Source organism: Lagopus muta, chromosome 14, assembly GCF_023343835.1.
Source record: "Lagopus muta isolate bLagMut1 chromosome 14, bLagMut1 primary, whole genome shotgun sequence".
Classification (NCBI taxonomy): Eukaryota; Metazoa; Chordata; class Aves; order Galliformes; family Phasianidae; genus Lagopus; species Lagopus muta.
In genome coordinates, this window is record NC_064446.1 from 1,770,348 (window position 1) to 1,791,999 (window position 21,652).

At 56.4% G+C, this 21,652-nt stretch overlaps 1 protein-coding gene across 3 annotated transcripts in view; it reads left to right on the forward strand.

Annotated features, from left to right (window-relative positions):
• The first annotated feature begins 16,667 nt into the window (after window positions 1-16,667).
• PCDH1 (protocadherin 1) overlaps window positions 16,668-21,652 on the forward strand; it is a 47,179-nt gene continuing 42,194 nt past the window's right edge. For 2 of the 3 annotated variants that reach the window (XM_048960943.1, XM_048960945.1), the window contains exon 1: window positions 17,550-17,913. In XM_048960943.1, coding sequence (XP_048816900.1) covers window positions 17,850-17,913 — 64 coding nt within the window. In that variant the 5' untranslated portion in view covers window positions 17,550-17,849. Of the gene's footprint in view, window positions 16,761-17,549; window positions 17,914-21,652 lie in introns of those variants that run through there. The other variant, XM_048960944.1, reaches the window with a different exon arrangement.

A 21,652-nucleotide genomic window follows, 5' to 3' on the forward strand; every position in this document is an offset into this window, starting at 1 on the left:
CAGCCCCGCAAGTGGGGCAGCCCCACGCGTTGGCATTGCTGGGATTCGTGCAAAAAGAAGGGGTTCCTTCGTGCTTTTTTATTTCGTTCCTCCTTTTTTATTTTTATTTTTTAATTTATTTTTTTCCCCCTACTTAGTAAGCGAGGAGTTTATACTAGTTGAAAATTGACTCGATAAATATTTCAGCCGCTGTTTTAACCGCGTTCGCGGGCTTTGCAGGCTATTAGGGGAACAGATTTACGCAGCCGGGCTCTGAATCACGCTGGCCAGAGCAAACTGCGGGACACGAGGATTGCTCTCGGGGGGCTCCTCATGCCTCCCAGTTTGGATAATGCAAACTGGTAGGGCTGGGATCCCCAGAATGACTGCGGATGTCCCCCCGTGGGCTGCCGCAGGGCTTTGGGACCGAGCTTTGGGGGTGCTGCTGCAGGCTGCCGATGGCAAACCCTCCTCTCCATTTGGATATTAAACCGGAGCTTTAAATAACGCTGAAGGCGATCGATGGAGAGGGCAGGAGCTCAGCACCACCGTTGCCAACAGCCCTGGCTGCTCCCGTTTCCCAGCACTGGGACCCCCATGTTGCACCCTCATCATCGCCGGGGGTCTCACCCCACGGCTCTGCCCCACGGTTCCATTTAGGCGGATGGGAGGGGGCAGGGAGCCCCTCGCCGGGATTAGAGAGCTTTATGCCGGATTAGAGCCCCGCGCAGCAATCCCAGGGCGCACCGCCCCGCGCCGCATTGCCGAGCTCGCCGGGATTAATACTTTGTTTCAAGGGATTAGGGCGATTAGGGGTGTCGCGGGGGTGCTGCGGGATGCGGGTTGGTTGCTGTGTTGCGGGCATGCCCCAAACTCAGCTCCCATCTCCAAGGATGGGGGTGGCTCATGAAGGGAGATCACGTGTGGAGGTTTGTGGGGAGACCGGTGTGGTTTTAACAGCCCATGGAGATGTCATTCTGCAGCCCATACACTGCACTAATCGGCTGTCCCACTCCTAGCAGCACGGTGTAGGTGTGAGCATCACAAGTGAGCAGTGAGCCGGGTACCACTCCCCTCCCTTCATTCCTCACTGTCCCACAGGTGAACCCCATGTGGTCATCGGACACCTGGCTGCAAAGCCCCCACTGCTCCACCACCACTTGCACAATGTGGGGCTGTGGAATTTGGGCTGACAGGTAGCAAACAGCGGCACATTGCTCACAGGGAAAGAGCAGCACAGATGCTGGAGCTGTTTTATGTCACGGTGGCCACGCTGGGTGGAGATGTCCCCAGGTGATGGGTGGAGGAGAATTTGGTACCACTGGGTTTGGCATGGGGGTGACCTCACCCTGTGCTGGCACATGGGTGTCCCTGTGCATCCCTGGGGCTCTTGCATCTGTGAAGTCACGATTGCAGACACAATTGCATGCACCTCACGTGTCACGTGTGCACATGTAGAGATGCTGTGGTGTTGCACTGCTGTCAGCCTCTCACCCACTGGCTTTTTGCAGGGGGAGAAGTTGCATTCAGGGAAACGTTCTCATTGGCATGGAAAATATGGAAACGCTGCTGGGACAGTGGCAGTCCCTGCCAGGGACCTCCTGAGGTCTCCCTTTGGAAGGGGATGGGGATTGATGGCACAGTCCATGCTGACAGAAGAGGGGTCTGCATGTTGGGGCTGTGATCCATGGGCTTCATCCCTTCCCCTCCTCCAGCCTGCAAGGAGAGCTTTATTCTAAATCCTTTTCTGCTGCTCGCTCTCCCCCCTCAGTGCTGGTTTAATATCAGAGAGAGAGAAATGAGTGACTCACGCACATGCAGGGGGTGGAAACAAGGGGAGGGGACCACACATCCCTGCGGGCTCGGAGAGGACATCGGAGGGGACATCAGAGGCGACGTCCCTGCTGCCAAATGTGTGCCAGGGTAGAGCTGGAGCAGCTCACACCAATCCCAGCTTCCCTGTTCCCAGGCAGGGGGAGGTGATTCAGAGGCAGAGCCTCAGCTTTGCATCCCTGGTGTTTTCCATTTTGGATGTTTTACACTGGACAAGAAGCAGAGCGCACCCTGAGGCCTTCAGCATCCAGAAGAGATGCTCACACCTGGGCATGATCTCAGCTCTGCGACCCAGGGGCTGCTGGCTCCAGAATCCTCAAGCAGGGAGGTGGCCCTCCATCACCACAGCCCAAAAGGAGGACCGTGCTCCCAGACCTCACCTGGCTGACAGCACAGGAAGCAAGGAAAGGGCAGAAAAGCACAGCAGCAGGCAGTGGGAGTGGGATGCAAATCGCTCCAGCCCCATTCCCTGCTCCCTTCTGCTCCTGCACGGCTCTGTGCATGTGCCTGTTCTCCCAAAGGGAAACGTTGAGCAGGCAGAGGCTGTTTGTCACCCTCGTTAAACCTCCATGCACACAGGCTGAGCACTGCTCACCCCTTGCATAGGGCTGCCAGCAGCTTGCAGGGCTGCCACTGCTTGCTCACTGCGGCTCCTGCGTATTTCTTCCCAAAACACTGCTCTCCCTTTGGCAGGAACAGCCTGCATTGCTCGTTCCTCATTATAACTCTTGGCCACTTGTATTACATCGAAGGGTTGGATCAGGCTGTGCTGGACCGGGCTGTTCCAGCATTGCCAGCCCCTTGTGTCAGCTGCAACGTTTGCAGCAGGGTTGTAGCATCGCTCGCAGGCTGTGATGCAGATACGGCACAGCCATCCCCTCCTGCAGACCACATTGGCTTTGCAGTGCTACCACACCGCCGAGTTCAGCGTGGCATCTGCGTGGGAGCAGGACAGACAGCCCCCCCCCCCTCCCCCCCCCCATACTTTCTGCTTATTGGTTTTTTGGTTGTTTGGTTTCATGCAATACCATTATATTCAAAATGAAGCAGCAGGAAAGGCTGCATGAGTCAGTTCTTTGCGACGCAGCTCAGCTGTGGTTTTGTGTGCACTGAGGGCTGCCACCAGCTGCTGTGTCTTTTAGCTGGGTTCCTCCTTGGTGGGAGCACTTGGGTCCCTGGGGTGGGTTCTCTGGAGTGAATTGCAAACAGTAGCAGATAAATGCCCTGGGGATGTCTGGTGCCTTGCAGCAGTCAATGCTGAATCCATAGGGCGGCACAGAAGGGGCACAAGGATGAAGGGTCTCATTTGGGAGCAAAGCATGGCCCAGAAAGATCCCTCCTGAGCCGAGGGATGGCACACAGAGCTGCTGCAGGGGGCTGCATGCACAGGGCCTGTGAGATGCCCCTGATTGTGCACAGGCACTGAGAGCAGGCTGGCTGCATGGGTCTGGTGTGAAGAGCAGCAGGCATGTAATGCACTGGCAAGCAGTAACAGTAGGGCAAGGATCTGCCCTGCAGTGTTGACAAGCTTCAAATCTCCGATGGCTCGGAACGGAGTCATGGCTCTCCTGCCTTGCTCCTTTCCTGTCCCTCATCATTTGAGCTGAGTGGGCAGATCCCTCCAGAGCCAGGAGGGCAGGCAGCAAGCTGCAGGAGGATGCTCTCTACTTTCATGCTCTTTACACTGCGATGGGTCCTGCAGGGACCTCCTCCTTCCCTTCTGTTGGCTGAGAGGCAGCGTGTGGCCCCTGTGTCCTCCACCTGAGTATGCCCTGATGTGGGTCCCACACCATGAGCCACCAAAGAAGCCACACACAGACCCCCAGAACATCTCCACACTCTCTTTCTGCCCCTGGGGCTCTGTTTATCCACCTGCAGTGCAGATGATGCTCCTACAGCACAGCGAGCATCATTCCCCATCCCCATGGCAATGCCTGCCAGCAGCCAGGCTGCACGTGGAGCCCTCACTGACAGCACCAGGCTCAACTCAAGGCTCCTCTCTTTCTGAGCATGCTATGGGTGCTGCCTCTGCTCTGGATGCTGCTGGCTTGCCGCTAGCAGGTGGCCCACTGGGGTTTGCTGGCAGCCATAAGGGGAGGGTATTTTTAGCTTTCCACTTCCTCTTGCTGTGGGCAGCATGTGGCATTTATTTGTCATTAAAGTATTTGTAATTAGGCTGCTTGCACAGCAGGAGTGGTGGCACTGAGCTGAGAGGTGCCAAGGGCTCCCCTGGCCCAGCTGGGTGGCTCAGCTGGAAGGGCAGGACACAAAGACCTGATGCAGAGTGAAGAACTGAGCTTCCTGAATCCCATGTCTGTCTCCATTCTGCTCAGGAACTGACATAGGCCCTGTGTGCTGGTGATGCCAACTCCAGCTGTGCATCTTCTACCTATCCTCCATGTATCTACACTCTGTTTGGACCCTCTTCCCACACCGGCCCCTTGCGGTTCCCTCCAGCTCCAGCATCCTGCTATTCCTTCCATCTCCCTGCATCTCCACGTGCCCCTCATTTTGCACTACACCAGGCACAGAGCAGAGCACACCAACACGTGCATGTCCCCTTCCAGCCCCTATCTGCTCAATTGCAGCAGCTCTGCTCTGATGGGTCCCTGAGAGCTCTCAGAAGCTGGCACCTGCCCAGCACTGTGCTGCAGCTCCTCATGCTAGCATGATGAAGCTGGAGCAGAGGCAGGGGAGCATTAGCTAGTGCTGACTGCAAGAAAGAGGAGGGAAGGGAGTGGAGAAAACAATAGGGAAGCAGTTGTCAAAAAGAACTGTGGAGATGTTTCCTGGAGCTGAGCAGGAGGGTTTTTGGAGGGTTTGCTGCCTTGGACAATCTGCTGCTTGCTCTAGGGTGAAAGGTGTGCTTGCATACTGTGCACATGCATGCATCTGGGTGCAAGACCACAGGTGTCTTCCTGTAGTGCTGCAATGCTAGGGAGCATCCAGACATGGGCAGCCACCTCAGCAAGATGGGGAGCATGCAGCAGGGCTCTGATTCCTGCAGGCACGTGGTGAGGTTGGTTTTGGTCTGCAATGGACTCCCAGTGTGACCCCATGACAGCTCCTGCAGCCCAAAATTACCAAAAGCCTGACTTCAAAGGCTCTGTTGCTGGTGGCACTGCTGTGGGTGGCTCTCCCGCATTATAGTGGAAGAAATGAGGGTGAAATCTCTGCCAAAGTGTTGGCATTTGGGCTCAGAACGTCCAAACTGTGTTCCTGCATGGAGGAGAGCTTCCCATGGATCCCAGTGTATGTTTTCTCAGCTCAGCCAGCCCCGGTGCCTCGGTAACAAGGGTGTTTGTATGCACACAGCGGAGCGGAGGCAGATGTCTGCATGTCCTCTGTATGCTGGGCTGCACCTTGGAGCAGGCAGGTGCTGGAGACAAGCAGGGAAGATGCTTTGCATGGAGATCCTCGAATCTCTGCCAGGTCTGGAGCAATGCCCCACAGCTGCTGGCTGCCGGGCGAGCAGCAGGAGAAGCTTTACCCTTGCAGGAAGATGCAGTAACCGTGGATACCAGAAAGGTAATTGGTGAGAAAGGAGAAATCTGCAAAAGGCACCTGCTGCTGAATTCAGCCATCGCAAAGCCCTTTGAGGTAGCTGCCGATTTCCACTTCAAAAAGAGGGCGGTGGGAAAAGCCTGCCCAAAGGTTGCAGCTGAGCTGTGCTCAGGTCCTCACCTAGACGCTGCTGGCCTCAGCAGATGGGGTGGGATGTGTCCGTCCCAGCTCATTCTGCATCCCCATGGAGCCTGACCCCGAGCACTCCATTTGCAGCCTTGGGGACACCCTACAAGGCAATGTATGCTGCTCCCACCTGGTCCGGCCCAGAGAGCTGGGGAGCATCGCTGTGATGTTTGTGTGGCTGCTGCTCCCACGTGTGCCTGAACTGCCACCATTTCTGATGTTTCTATCACAGTGGATGGGGCTGCTTGCCCCTTGCTTTGCGCCATGGCTTCGTTCAGTGCTTCACCAGGGACAGCACCCACCCAAGGCTCATGGTTGTGAAATCCCGTTGTTCCTCCCTTCCCCTGCCACCTGTCACCGTGTCCCTGCAGGTGAAGATGGAGGGGATCCTCCACCATGCAGGAAAAAGCCTGTCGGTATATCTGGCTGGCGCCAACCAGGTGTTACCACCAGATAACTACAGTTTGCAGGCCAGAATCTCTGCTTTCAAGCTGTCTGAGCAGCAGATTTTGGAGCAAAACACACCATCAATACTTTCAGCTCCAGACAGTTCTGCTCACAGAGCTGGGCCTGGAGGAAAAGAAGGAGGGGTGCAGGAGGAAAAGGCTGTGAACTTTCTCATCAAGGACTTCTGCTTGGACCAGCTCCATTCCAGCTGGGCTGGAAGCAGCAGGGAGCAGGGTACAGCTGCAGGCCTGGGCTCAGCAGCCCCAGGTTGACAGCAAAGATTTCCATGGTGATTTCCCACCTGCCAGCAGGGCAGGATGGCTCCTGTGACCCTGCTGAGAGGGACAGGCAACTCATGGTCCCCATGGAGCTCCTGCCTCACGCCGCTTTCCTTCTGGGTCTGGGACCTGCAGCCCCTCACTGTCCTTTTTCTTAGCACCTTCTCCCAGGAGCAGTCAGACCACAGCTTCTCTGGCACAAAGAACAGGGAAGGATGAAGCTCTTTGAAGCCTTGGTGCTTGCATGGGATGCAGCTTTCTACGCTCACCTCCCAGCTGCTGGATCTGCTTTTGGTAGCAACAGCAGGTGAGAGGTTTGTCATTTCTGGAAGCTGTGCTGCACGTGCCCTGAGCCAGGGACAGCCTGAAGAGCTCTGGGAGCAGAGCACCACCATCTGTCCCCATGCATTCCATTCCCCAGGCTGTCCCACCCAGCACCCTGTGATGAACGGCAGCTGGCAGACTCAGGAGAGCTGCTCAGGAGCTGCAGAGCTCAGCATCCCACAGGGAGCCCAGGGAAGCAGTGTGTGGTCAGTTGGCCCAGGCCCATGGGTGCAGCCCATGGCAGCAGCCAGCCTGGAGTCTGTGTATTAGCTGTGAATTAATGTCCTGCAGAGACTGGGAACGGGGATCATGTGGGGATTAAGGAGGCATTACCCCTTTGTTAAAGCTGATGTTTTTGGGATAATCTGGAAGCTTTAGCTAATACATTATTACAGAAACTCCTTCAATCACAGCGGCAGACAGTAAGCAGATTTGGATATTACTGCATAGCAGTGTGCAGGCCTGCTGCTGCTGTTCTCCTCTGTTGAGGCAGCATCACAACACAGCTGTGTGTTTGTCCTGCCCCAGAGCTCTGGAGAGACCTTCATGGTGATGGCTGCATCCTGCCAGCCCCAGGGAACACTCCTGCCTGGGCCTGCACGAAAGCAGGCTGTGTCCTGGCCAGGATGCTCAGGGCTCCTCTGGGAGATTCATCAATTCTGGAGGCACTCAAGAGGTTCTGCCTGGGCAGGAGCACCAGGAGCTCCAGCAATGGTGACAGGCTCAGCCCACTCAAGCAGCTACCAGCAGCACCATTCAATCCACAGCTGCAAACATCTGGAGGTGAAGGGGATAGAAGGCAAGGAGAGATGATGGGGAAAGGTTCTGGTGTGCAAACCTCCTGTGAACAGCAGCATCAGGATGTGATCAGCTCATGGCCAGCCCACGTGGTCCCAGTGCGCAGGGCTTCACAGCACTGCACTCCCAAGCCTCATAGGGAGCTTGGTGAAGACTCAATCTTGTGTTACTCCATCATGTACCTTGACCCTAAATGCCTCCATGACCCTACCAAGGATGCATTCCTAACTGAAGCCATCTGGGAAGTTGCAGTAAACTCATGTCTTCAGCAGCTCATTGCAGAGCTGTGCAGTGCAAGTGGAGCCAGGCCCCTTGTGTGCTTGCTCAGCAGATATCATGGCACCGATGGTCTGCTACGTCCATCTCTGTCTGGAGATGCTGCTCAGTGACAGCTGGTGCTCCCCAGCTGACTTATCTGCTCTTCCCATCCTGGGAACCCTTCACTCTGCCCAAGCTCTTGTTCTGAAGCTCAGCACTTCGCATCCTTCCACAAAAGGTTGTGGAAATGGGAGAAGACAGCAAAACCCTGTTGGGAACAGTCCTCAGACACAGGACTTTGCTATCTCCAATCCTGTCTCTTGGGGATGCTGTGACTCCTGCAATGACACAAGTGCAGGGGACAGGGACAGAAGGAAGAGTGGCTGTGGCTGCAGCACATCTCCTGGGTGCTGGAAAGTGAGCCTGGCCCTGTGCAGCTGGGGAAGGCAGAATGAAATGAGAAAGGGTGCCAGCTTGAGCCTGCTGAGCTTCTGGGATAACTGAGAAGAGAAAAGGGAAAGGTTCATGTTGCTTTTATGCTGAATCGTTTGAGCCAAATGCTCTTGAGAAAATAGTTTTTAACTTCCAGAGAGCGAACAGAGAGAGCAAACGCAGATAAATGTGGGATAGAGATTGGGAAGCAGAGATGGTTGAGGGCACACACAGCCAGTGCAACACATGCAGAAGAAATGGAGGCATCAAGGAGGTGAAACAGAGTTGTGGGTCCATTCCATCAAAGCAGGAGCATCCCAGACTGAAATATTTGTGCAGGAGAAGATGCAACCCCAGATGCATCCTCCTTGGGCCAGGAAGCTAAAAGCAGACAGATCTGAAGCCACGATGCTGGAACACACAAAAGATAGCAAATCCCCCTGCCTCTATGACACATCTGGAGTCCTCAAAGAGCTGAAATCCAAGTGACTAAGCTCTTAGCAATAACACACGCATTCACATCCTCCAACTATTGGACCGGGGGCAGTAAATGCTGGGCCTACATTTTGAAGAAGGCCCCGGGGTGTGCTAGGAATTGCAAACCAATAAGCTTTGCTTCAGAGTGAGGAAATGGTTGGAACAATTATGCAGAAGCTCAATTAGAAATCTCGAGGAGCAGGGGTTCCTGTGCTGCCATTGCCAGCTGCTTTGAGCAGAGCTGCTCCTCTTTTCTAGGGCAGGCTGTCCCTGGATCTAATGCCTCCATGGTGCATGAGGTGAGGCAGTGCAAGTGGAGGCAGGTTTGGGGCCAGGATGGATGGCCTGGTGGCTTGAGAGCTTGTTGGGGGACACTTGGGGAAGAGCTGCAGTGCATGCATGGACAGGGGACAGGCGATGGGAGCGGCTCCATCCTCTGCATTCCTGCATCTCCTCGCATCATCCAGCCACCCTGCTGACACCTCTAGGGATGTGCACCCTGCCCTGCTCACCACCAGCCAAAGTCTTCTCATTTCCCTGGAGAACCAGGCTGAAATACAAGAGACAAAGCCCAAATCCTAAATGACCCAAGAGCCAGCAGTGCCTACACCCAGCCAGGGCAGGGCTGGGCATGCTGCCTTCTCTCAGTGCTGTTTTGGGTTAAGTGATTGTTTGGTTTTGTTTCTTTTTCCTAGTGCTAACAATAGGATTGCAAAACTACAACGTATTATAGGATCTATTTTGTCACTTCCTCCCCTCCCACTTGCCTAAGTAGGTGGAGGAGTATGAAAAGGTCCATGGGGTTTTAAATACCCGATTCTTAGACTGAAAAAAAGCTAAAATATATATATATATATATATATATTCTAAAATAACTCTAAAATACTTTTCTGTATCAGCTTTTGTGCACCATGCAAGCAACCTCAGGCCCTTGAGACCCATCAGCAAAATTCCCATGTTCTTCTCCTTCTCCAGTCCCCCAGGAGCTCACCTGCCCCCAAATCACTGTGTCCACCCATTACAAGGTGGGCACAGGCAGACAGCTGGTGGGGATGAGGTTTGTGAGTTGGATTTTGCTTGGCAGAAGGAAGTGTGAGCACCTCCCTTGAGACCCCTCTGCTTGCCTGGTGCCTTGGGGCATTCCTGAACTTTCCTCTGGAGCATTGTGGCACTGCAGGGACTGCGGGCTGCCTGGGGGGGACGATGCTCTGGAAATCCCCTGCAGCTCCCCACAGCGTATGCCAAGGGGACAGAAGATGGGAAAACAGGAGGGAGACCCTGTTCTTAAATGTTGGAAAAGTAGGGCAGGTCTCCCAGGCGCTGCTGCCATTGCTCCCAGCTTTTCTCCAGTTCACTCCCTCCTAACCCTGCCCACTCTGGCTCCAGCAATGTAATCCTCAGACTCAGCAGCATCCCTGATTTATCAGTGCCACTCACAGCGCTGGTGCTGGGCTCCCTGCAGGCTGACGTGGTGAGGAATGGGGTCACAGCCCCTTTGCACGTGGCCCTTCAACCTGCTCCAAGTCCGAGTGACTCTGCTGTAATCAAGTCAAGGGATTTAATTTGGTGAGTAAAACCTAATGAGATCAGATTCCCTAAAAAAGCCTTGCTGCAAGCCAGGCCAATGCTCTCCAGTGATTTCCCTTTCTCTGCTAATCTGGCCATTTGCTTGACAACACATACCTGGCACACACAGCCCTCCATCACCCCAGCAGCATTTTTTGCTCTTGTCCCATTTTCTTTGCTCTCATTTCTCCTGCACTGAGTGGTTGTTTTGGTGAAGCTGAGTTTGCTGGCTGGGAGCAACCATCTCTCACCCTACAGCTTCCTGCAACGTCCTTCACAGCCATCTCCAAACCTCAAGGCCTCAATGCCTTGCTTTCCAAGAGAGTTTCCTTGCTCCCTGCTGGCCAGCTCTTGGTGCTTTCTCCAGGAGCCTCAGCTGGGCAGGAGCATTTTGTTATTCAAACCACTCCCCCCCATTTGTCTAAGGACATGAATCCCACTTCTTGCTGCAAAGGGCTCCCACACACCAAGAAGGCTTTTTCTTCTTGAAGGCTCTTGTGACAAAGTCCTTGATTGCTCTGGGCCAGGATAAAGGAGCAAGGGTTACATCAGGAGCAGTAATAGGAGGATTGTGCCCTCGTGGTGATACCTGTCCCCAGCAACTCCTACAGAGGGAGGCACCCAGGGCCTTTCCCCCCATCACCTGTAGTTCGTGTTCCTCCTGGCTCTCAGCCCACCCCTGGCTCTCCATCCCAGATCTCAGCAAAGGGAAAAATCCCCTACAATTCTTGAGTGCTTGGAAGCAGACACCCTATTTACCCAGGGCCAGAGCAGCCCATTTCCCGTGCCAGGCCACCAGTGACATGCTGCAAGAGGTGACACGAGGCCCTTGGTGGCTGCCCCAATCTCCCACCACCTTGCGGATGCCCACGTGGGCTGTGGTGCCTCTCAGGGACCTTTGCACCACGCCAAGGGAGCTTCTTTTCTCTTCAGAGGAATGAAAACCTTTCCAAAATCAAAGCATTCAGGTGGCTTTGAAGTGTTTCCTCTGGAGATGAAACAAAGCTGTTTGCCAGCCTGAGCCTTCGCCACTGGAGCTGGAGCTCCTGGTACGTCAATGGGGCTGCTGGACTGGGTCAGCACCCGCTCCCACACCCAGGTCCTGGAGATCCCCAGGCTGGCTGCTTTGGTGTGCTCAGCAGGCTTCCAGCATCTCCTCCTGAGGACTGAAATCTCCCCCAGTTGGAAAATCCTACTGCCACAGGGATTTTCTACTGCATTTCTAACTGGCTGCATGCTAGCAGTGAGGTGGCATAAAAGGCAACCAGCAGAGAAACAGCAGGGGATAATTCAGGGATGTTGCAGATGTCCAAAAGAGCATTCACCCCTGCACAAGAAGGTGCTGCACAAACCTATAACTTCCATCAAAACCCACAACACTCAACTGGAGGGGAAAGCTGAATGCAGGCCCACATGCAGCCAGGGGAGAAGAGAGTGCTGGGAAGCCAGCATGCATGTAGATTATTTGTTGTTTGATATTTTCCCTTTAATGCTTCTGTCCTAAAATAAATATACAAAAGTTCAGGGCCCCGCAGGTTGTGTCAGTTAGCAGGAGAAACGGATGACTGAGTCAGTTATTGCTTTGGAGCAATCGATGCTATTTGTTTACCAGGATGGGCAAAGTCTGGTCTCTGAGGACACATCCTGCTCACAGCTCTGCACAAAACTGCCCTGCTGCTGTCTCACTGTCCTGCCCACACAGCTTCTCAGCCTCCCCAATGGCCTCAAGTGAACCATCTGATGTAGGCCAGGGGGCTCCTGGGCTTTGGGGATCCTGCTTGTAGCAGGTTTGGGCTCAGTGATCTCCAAGATGTCCCTTACAAACCCTATGATTGTATGATTCTATGATTCTATGACCCCATGGGGCTGCCCTATGTGAAGGTCCCAATGTGAGCACTGCATGCTGCAGACCCACAGAGCTCCTGGTTCAGGTTGGTTCTCTTTCACAGATACGTGCTATCTCTGCATGAGGCCGGATCTGCCCACTGCACCCATCTCCACTGCTCAGGGCTCCCACTGCTGGGAACTGCATTCTTGGTGGGAGGGAGCTGGTTTGGCTTTTCCAGCACAGCCCAACTTGTTTGTCACTTGTTTAGCACTGTTTTTCCCTTGGAGTTTCACTCTGGCGTCTCTGGATTTTGCCCTGGAAGAGTGTTGGCCCTGGGGATATCGCAGAGCAAACAGAGAGCAGAGATAAGGGAGATGACAGCCCCGTGCCGACAGCAAACACTGTGGCTGTGGGGCCACACATCCCTTCTGGTGGGGATGGAAAGCACTGACTCTGCCAGCACGGCCTCAGCACTTCTCCATCCCACCCTGGTGCCCTCAACCTCAACCCCAGCCTCACAGTGCACCAGCCCATCACCCGAGGCTGGCCTGCTCTGACAGCCACCCAATGGGCCTGCCCAAGCCCCATAGCAATGGCCAGGGCTCCCTACTCCATTATGACACGCAGCAGTGAGGCTGAGGGCAGCCTCTCCCTTTCTCCTTCCTCTCTCCCCAGACCAGCCACTGTGGGCAAGTCGGGGCTGCAGCTGGAGGCTGGCCTTCAAGGAGAGGTCAGCTGAACAAAAGCAGGAAGAGGGTGGAATTCTCCTCAGGGAGGAGGAGCCGATTGCTGCCCAGAGGAGCAGCAGGGATGTGGAAGTTCCTGCTGGGGTCTTGCAAGGCTACGTCTGCAGAAATCTGCCCCCCAGAGCTGCCTTCTGCCTCTGTAGGTCCACACCTCTCTAGGGAACCCTGGGAGCAAAGTGTTTAATGCTGAGACCTTATTGATCACTGTGATTCCCTGAAAGGAGGTTGTAGTGAGGGGGGAGTCAGGCTCTTCTGAGAGGTAACGGCGATAGGATGAGAGGTGATGGCCTCACGTCGTGCCAGAGGAGGTTCAGGTTGGATATTAGGAAACATTCTCAGAAAGAGTGGTAATGCATTGGCACGGGCTGCCCAGGGAGGTGGTGGAGTCACTGTCCCTGGAGGTGTTCAATAAATGTGTAGATGTGGTTAGTGGCAATGCTGGTGGTAGGGGGACGGTTGGACTTGATGATCATAGAGGTCTTTTCCAACGTCAGCGATTCTATGAAGAGCACTAAAGTTCCTCTGAAACCCAAACTCCAAGGCCAGCTCAGGCACTGGGCACCAAGCTAGTCAGCATGGTCTCAGAAAAGAGAACAAACATTTAATGTGCTTTGCTCCCCTGCTGCAGATGCTGGGTGGAGACCACAGGAGCCTTCCTGATCTCCACAGAAGCCCATCTGAATCCTGAAGCAAGAATTCGATTAATCATTGTGTGAATAATTGCAGGGCGTGATGGACAACCTGCCATAGGCTGGAGGAGGTGGGAGATTCAGCCCAGATCCAGGGAGACTGCTTGCCCCGACTCATTCACACAGCAGCCCCCAGCAGCTGGATTAAATGATTTCTTCTTAAAAAAAAAAGATCTCATCTGAGTGCAAAAGTTTGAGCAATGCTGTGATCCCCTGTGCTCCCTGAGAAAGCTCTTCCATTGCTCTCAGCACAAAGCAGCTGGCTTCCAGCTCAGGGCTCCACCTGCCTCTTCTCTTCAGCCTCTGCCCTTGTTGCAGCTCCCTGTGGAATTTAACGGGTCCTCTCCATGTGGGAGGACACCCTCAGATCATCTGACGACGTCCTTGTTAATTGTGCACTGCATCGTTAGGCTTGGCTGCGATCAGGCCTGCCTTGCTCTCCCAGTCCCTCCCTGCAGTGCAGATGCAGAGCCCTGGCCCTGGGCTGGCGGTCAGACACATGCAGTTGGGTACAGCAGCTTCATTTGGGGGAAACTGTTCACACTGCCCCCTAAATACCTCTTCTGTAGGCACTCATCTGCCAGGCTGGATGAGGCAGATACACTGGCAGTGCTTCAGGTGAGCTGGCTTGTTTGGAAACCATCTCCAGCCTGTGTAGACATGCCTGGAGTCCTTGCTTTCCAAGATCTAGCCTGCAGGCTTAGCACCCAGATATATTCCGGTGTTTATCTGTATCCAAATGCACCCCAGCCATTTAACCAGGTGATTCAGCAGGAAACCATCCTCCTTCCTCTCTATCTCATCGCTCCTGGTGTCATTTTCAAGCTTTACCAGCAAAGATTTCATATCTTCATCTCCATCATTGATAAAAGTGTTTAATAGCGGTGGACGAAGAGTTGGTCCCTGGGGGGACGTAGGTAAAATCGCTCTACGTGCAGATATCTGCCCATTAACGACTACCTCTGAGATCTGCCGGGGAAGCAGTTTTAATCCATCTAATATGTGCCCTGTTAATTCCTTATAATGCAAGTTTTAATCAAAATGTCAGGTGGAAGTAAGTCAAATGCCTCGGAGAAATCCGGGTGTACTATATCAACACAATTGCCTTTCTCGAGCAGCACGGTAATCCTGTCAGAAAAAGACAACAGGACTGCATGACGAGCTGCCACCGTGCCTGAGACCTGGTGGCATCACCCCTGCAATCCATGCAGGAGCAAAAAGCCACTGGAGCCAGCCAGCCCCTGGCACCAGAGCCCTTCTCCATGCTGCTTCCACGTCTCTTCTTCATTTGTGGTGATATTTGGGGGGGAAGAAATGAATTCTGGAGGCTGTACCATGTTCAGCCTCAAGACGTTGGCCCAGTGGCGATAGAGCACGGGGGGAGGATGGGGCTGAGCACTGCAGGGCTCGGGGACTTCCTCGGCATCCAGGATCCTTCTCGGCCGTCACAGCGCCAGGGCCAGCTCTGCATTTGCAGCAGCCCACAGAAGCTGCCTCTGTTGTCTTATTTTTGTTATTTTTGAGAGGATATTTTAGCGCTGAGCACATTCCCTCCCGTTGCCATGGCAGCCGTGACAGGGGTTATATACCGTGAGAAAAATACCAAAATTAATGAGTGAGCGAAAGTGCAGCCGAGAGAAAAACAAGGTTAAAAAAAAATCCTAAGAGTTAAAACAGTAACAAAAACCATCTTGCAATAATTGGGCACAGAGCATCCCGGAGGAACCAGAGACCCCAGCCGCATGAGTCGCTCAGCCCTGGCCCTGCAGTGTGGTCCAGGGATGCTCCTCTCCCTCAGCATCCCACGTGCGCTCCAGATCGGGCCGAAATCGAACCCCGTCCTCCGCAAACCCGCAGCCCTTCATTAGGCGGCGGGGCGCGAGGAGGAGAAGTTCTTTAATGTGCTCATTTCCGCGCATTTGGCTTCGGAGGAGCTTTTGTTTTTAATTGTAGAAACAAGCAAATTGTCAGAACATCTGTGTTATTAGCATTTGCTGCCCAAATCCGAGCTGCTGCTTCTCCTGCGGAGCCTAGAGCTGATGAGAGGGAACAGAGGAGCCTTTGAACTCCTTGCAGCAGACGGCAGCCAGGTTGCTGCGTGCGTGTGTCGGGGAGGGGGATTTAGTCTCTTGTAAGGTTCATTTGCTCTCCGTGTTTCCCTTTCTTCTCGCTTTCCTGGAGGTTTAGCAGGATGCTTTTCCCTCGCAGGCTTTGTTCTCCTAGCAATGCCCACTGGCACTGCCAAGCAGCTGTCTGGGAGACAGGCTGGGGATGGCAGCGGATAGGAGAGGGCTGGGTATGGCACAGCAGCATCACCGGCACCGCAGGGCAGCACTTGGGCTGCTGAAATACCTCTGGCCAAGAGTGCAGTGGCCACAGTGGTGATTTGATGCTTTCTCCTTGGTCAGGATAGGAAGTGGGTAAGTTGAAGTATACAGGGCAGTGACTTGCATAAGTACATGGAACAGGGCAATGCTGGCAACGGGCTCTCCTCCTATCTGGAGGGCTGCAGAGAGGAGCCTGGCCACTTCTTCAGAGCAGGAAGATGGAGGCAGACAAACCCCCAGCTCCCACAGCCTGGATCTGCCTCTCAAAGCATGGCTGCACACAGCAAAATCCCTGTCCCGTTTTCCAAAAAGGAGCACACTTGAGTGCACATCACCTGCCTGCAACAGGAGTGAGCCGGGAACCTTTGGCCACAATGCCCCATGAAGTTTGCTCCCAGCCCCTGTGGAAGTTTGCACACAGCGCTGCCCAGGGCTTGCAGGATCATTTGCTTCTCTCTTCCCTTCCTCCCACTCTCCTCCCTCTCAGGGCCGTCGGAGCTGAGAACCGAAGCTGTGTCCCCTGGGAGCTCTGCTCTGCTCCCTTCCCGAAGCTAAGCTCCTGCTGTCTCACTCCAACGAACCCCGCAGCCCCTTTCCTTGCCCATCCACGGTCGGCTTCCACTTTCCCAGGCTCTCGCTTTGTATCCTCTGCAAAATTCCCTTCCTGAGAATTAACACCCGGAAAAAAAATCTCCACGCGCACCGGCATGGAGAAGACCACAGGAACAGGGATGGCTCATTACAGCGCAGCTTTTAGGGGGAGTCCCCCCTCAAAGAACCTCTCCCCAGCCCCTGTCCGGCGGAGAGAAGCCCTGCCGCGGGCCAAGCTCTGCTTTTTGCGGGGGAAATGCGGGGCTGAGCCTGAGCCAGGGGTGCTCGGAGCCGGCCGTCACAGCCTCTAGATGGTGCAGTCACCGCAGCCGAGCTGAGCATGTGTGCAGCGACGGGAGCTGCGCAACAGGTTAGCGTAGCTCAGCGGGCAGCTGCTCCCATCCTCGCGCTGCGGAGGATCGGGAAGGACTTCCCAGCATCCTGGCTGAAAGATCTCTGTGTTCATCGGCCCCAACGGCCCCAGACTCTCAGAGCAGGTGGGTGCCAAGCCACAGGGTGCATATAGGGCACCCGTTCCCAGCCCAGCGGCCCCACAGGGCCTTCAGCAAGGCCAGGCTGCAGACCAAGCCCTGATGGGCGCTCAGGGGCGGTGAGGGATGTCGTTTCCCTGGGGACTGCGCTGTCCCCCTGAGCCCCAGCTGCACTTTGGGACTCGCACTTGGCACTCATGCTCGCCCACAAAGTGTGTCGTACGAATCAGAGGGTGAAGGCATCGCCAGGGCAGCCGGCAGCTCGCAGGTGTTCTCTGCTTCCCTGTTCCTGGCACCCGGCGATAAAAGTGTGATTCAGCCAGGTGTGGCAGGAGAGGACCGCTGGATGGAGCTATGTGTGAGCACCCGCTGAGGGGCAAACTTAGCACTGGGGGGGAAGATGCATCCCCAGCCCGGTCCCCGTTCCTTACGGGTCCGAATAAAGCGACTGAATGACCAAATCTATAAAGAAAAGAAATAATTAAATAGGAGCAGTGGGAAGGAAGTAAAGCGGGACGCACGACCCACACAAGGAGCGGGGGGGTCCCGGGGTGAGAAACCGGGATCAGGGGTCCCGGAGGGGAGGTGGGGGGGGGTGTGCTGCGGCCCCTGCCAAGGCTGGGAGCGGGGCCGAGAGCGGGCGGCCGTGCTGCCGGTGCCCGGTGGGGCTGAGGCTCGGCTCAGCAGCCGGAGCTCCACCTCCCCGTGGCGGCGGCGGCGGCGAGAGGCGGAGGCAGCGGGGATGTGGCGAGGGAGGGGGGGAAGGGGCCGTGCCTGCGCTGCGCTTCCCTTGCACATCCTCACACACACCGAGGAACGGAGGCGGGCACGGACGGAGCTGCCCACCGGGGCTGCCGCCAGCCCTGCCGCCGCCGCTCCGCCGGAGAGCCGCGATCCCGGCCCGGGGAGGAGGGGGGGGTTGGTTTCCAAGGGAAAAATTTTAATTTTTTTTTTAAAATCTTTTTTTTTTTTTTGCCCCCCCCTTTTTTTTTTTTAAAAAAAAAAAAAGAAAAGAAATTTTGGTTTTCATCCGTGGATAACGAACCGGAGGAGCCGGGGGGGTGGGGGGAGCCCGGTCCCGGCGGGGAGGAGGCGATGCAGACGCCGTTGGATCAGCGCTCCGGGAGCCGGCACGGAGCGCAGCACCGGCCGCATCCAAGTAAGAACCGCGGCGGGGCCGGGAGCTCCACGCACGACCGGGGCCGTGGCTGTGGTTGTGGGGGGACGACGACGACGACACGGGCAGCGGCACCGGGGGCTCAAGGCTGGGCGATTGGTTTCGCTGCCGGTATCGCTGGGGCCGGCCGGGGCGGGCGCTGCCACTTGTTGTGCCACTCGGAGCCGTGCCCCAGCGTGGGAGCGTGTCCGTGGGGGGGCGCGGGGGTGGTTTTTTTTTCCCCTTTTGGGTGCGCTTTGGTGAGTGGGTTGTAGGGGCGTCTGCTCCCCCCCCATCCCACCCCCTCCCCACGATCCGAGGGTGTTTGCAGCCGTGGGAAAGCGGTGCGTGGGAGCGGGAGAAGTTGCGGGTGGGCGGCGGGGCCGTGTCCGTTTGTCCGTGCGTGGCACAGCGGAGCGGGGAGGCGGTCGGCAGGTGCCTGCAGGAGGGGGGCACGGCTGTGGCGGCAGCGCTTGTGTCCCCGTGTCGCCGGGCGGTGCGCCAGGAGCGGTTCGCGAGTGGAGGAGCGGGGGCTGCGCGTGTGAGTGTGTGTGCGTGTGTGAGTGAGCGTGTCAGCGGGGTGCGGGTGCGTGCGGCTCGGCAAAGCCTTGCTCACTGCTTGTGTGTGCCGGGCTGAGCGCTCCCGGCTGTGTTTTTCACCGGTGTCCGCGCGATGTGCGTGTGAGGTGTGCGTGTGCAATGCGTGCACGGCGCAGAGCTGTCGGTTCCCAGCGTTCGGTGCTGCGGAGCCTCAGTCCGGGCCGCTCCCGGTCCTTCCCGAGATCTGCTCCCGCTGCCGGCAGCTCCCTGCGGCCCTGCCGCTGCTCCGGCCCCGCCACATCGCTGCCACTCCCCAGGCGAGAGGGATAGTTGAGCAGTACGGGAGCCCTCAGCATCCCGGGGAGGGATTTTAGGGGCCGGAGAGGAGGATGGAAGCTGCCCCCAGGGAGGCTCTGACAGGTCGCTGCCTTGCTCCTGCCCGAGTTGCAGTGATGTGGAGCGGGAGGAGGACCCCGGGTTTTGCTCTCTTTTCCTTCACCGCTCGTCTCCCGATTAATAATTCTGGGGTAAAAGCTCTCCAAGCGGGCGCCCGTCCCCATCGCGGGTGCTCGGGCCGAGCGAACACCGAGCAGCCGCAGTGCTCGGAGCCGGAGGAAACCCTGCGCTGGGCACGGGACGTGCTGCAAAGCAGCGAGGGTCCGACCCAGCAGCGCGCTGGGTGCGAGTCGGAGCGTCGGTGGCCGTTTTGGGGACAGTATCGTCTTTAATGTCAGCCCTATGCACGGGGATTGGCATCGGGTGGGATATCGCTCCGGCTTGGAACATCGCAGCGGCGCTTGGCGGGGGGGGGGGGGGGGGGGGGGAGAGGGAGGATCGGTGCTGGGTGTTCAGCATTTCGAGGGACCTAAGCAGGGCTGGGAGCCGTACAATCAGCCCCCAGCAGCAGAAAGAGGGGGGGGGGGGGGGGGGGACGGACATCGGCAACCAACCCCATGTGGAGCCGCTGACTGTGGAACGAAGCCAAGAGGCTGTGGGAATCGCAGGCTTGTTGGAGCAGTTGCTTGAATTAGCCGTGCTTTATAGCCTCTCCCTCATTAGGGCTTGTCTTTTGGGGGGGAATGAGTGAATTCTGTTGGATTTTGCATGCCACTGTCCTCCGAGAGCTTCCCAGTCATGCATTAAGCAGCGTGACTAACGCCTCTCTCATGTGGTCGGGTCTCTTCTCGCACTCTCCCCGCAGGGAGAATTGTGTGTGCCGAGGAATACTTGTTTTGGGAGGGGTTTTTATTTTTAAGCACTCTGTATTCTGCCAGCAGGTCGGAAAAAGGTGGCTGGCACCAGAGAAAAAAGTGTGGGATGGTCCTTAGATCCCATGGGAAAATAGACCGCTGCTGTGCACCGGCCCCTGGGAAGCCTCTGCCTCCTGCACAGACGTGCTTTTCCCCCATGGTGGAGCTTCCTCCTTCTCTCACACCCTGCTCGGGGCTCTCACGTCTGCTGCGTGTCATCCCCACCCCAAGCACCAAGCAGGATTTGTTCCCCTGGCGAACCCAGGTGCCTGGCTCCCACCCTCCTCCTGCAGCCACCTCTTTCTAGGGTGACGGCCCCACTCTGCTTCCAGCCCCCCCAATCTGGGGGCTCCCTCCACTGTGGAAACACAGGGTTCAGGCTCCAGTCCTTTATCCCAGAGAACACCGCATGGGTGCAGGGCACCCTGGGGTGCCTCCCTTCCTGCCCCGGGCTCCTGGTTCTGGTGACTCAGGGCTGTGTGACGGCAGAGCCACGGCCCCACACATGGACTTTTACCTTTAGCTGAGATCCTCACACCTGGGTTTAGGCAGGGCGGATACGTCAGCGCCAGCCTCATGCAAACAGGCGTGGGCAAACAGCCTGTGCTGGGTGCCTCCCCGCCAGGCATCCTCTGGGTCCTCATTCCTCATGCTCCCTGCCCTCAGTGCGCAGACATTTCCAAAGCAATGGGGTGATGACTCTCGGCGTGGGCTCAGACCCACATCCGCAGGGCACAAATGCCCCCTGTGTGGGGTGATACCATGCCAGCACACGGTGATGGAGACAGGGGCACGCGCACACATGTCGCTCTGTGCACACGCGTGTGCGCGCAGTGCAGCAGTGCCAGCTCCATCCTGGTGCACGCGCTCTGCTGGTGCAGGCATGGGTGTGCTCCTTTACAGTGCTTGTGCACACACGTACACGTGTGCACACGCATGCTTGTGTGCTTGCACGCTCACTGCTGGGTCTTGCTTGCATCGATGCAGAGCCACATCGTGCTCCTGCTCAGCTTCCTGCCTCTATCCCTGGCCATGTGCAGGGTGGGGATGGCCGGCTTTCCTCCTCCCTTCCACCCGGAATGTGCCTGTGGATGGCTGTGCATACTCTCAGCGGGGTGGGAGCATCTGTCCTCTGGCACAAATGGTGTTTGCAGGACCAGTGAGCAGAGTGGAGCTGGGCTTTGGGGCCAGAGCTTCATTTTCAGAAGCAGAGCTGTGTTTCCACCTGCCAAGGGAGAGCTTGAGGCAGGCATTTGTCTATGGGCAAGCAAGGGTATAGAGGGACTGCGAGCAGCTGGCTTGGAAAGCAACAGGGCAGCCGGCGCAGGATGTTCCACTTGTTGAGGAGACACATGATTCCAAGTGAGCAGGAATTTTGCATTTGGCCATGTAGTGGGAGGACCACCATCCCATCCCATCCCATCCCATCCCATCCCATCCCATCCCGTCCATTCCATCCCGTCCCATCCCATCCCATCCCATCCTATCCCATCCCATCCCACCCCATCCCATCCATTCCATCCCGTCCCATCCATCCCATCCCATTCCACGGGCTGGGTGCAGAGCTTGGAGGGTAGTGATAGGAATGGAAGGAGCGAGTTGCTGCTGCGGGTGCCATGGCAGATGTTGTGGATGCTGATTTTTGGACATACAGTGAAGGCTCCCTGTCTGCTCACAGCCAGGGAAGCAGGTGACATAAAGGCTGGTGGCCAGGAGAAGGTGATGAAGTGTGTGGCTCAGTGCAGAGGGGACAGTCCCTGCAGAGCTGGCACTGGCCCTGCAGTGTCTGCACGCTGGGAGGAGGTTTCCAGTGGCTGGGTGCCTGCAGTGTAGCGTGCAGTGTGCGTCTGCAATGCAGGGGGCAGCGCTCCTGTCACCATTTCTGCAGTCAGTGAGGTGGACACGGACAGCCCTGGGCACCCCCCAGGCACATCTCAGCCAAGAGCAGGAGA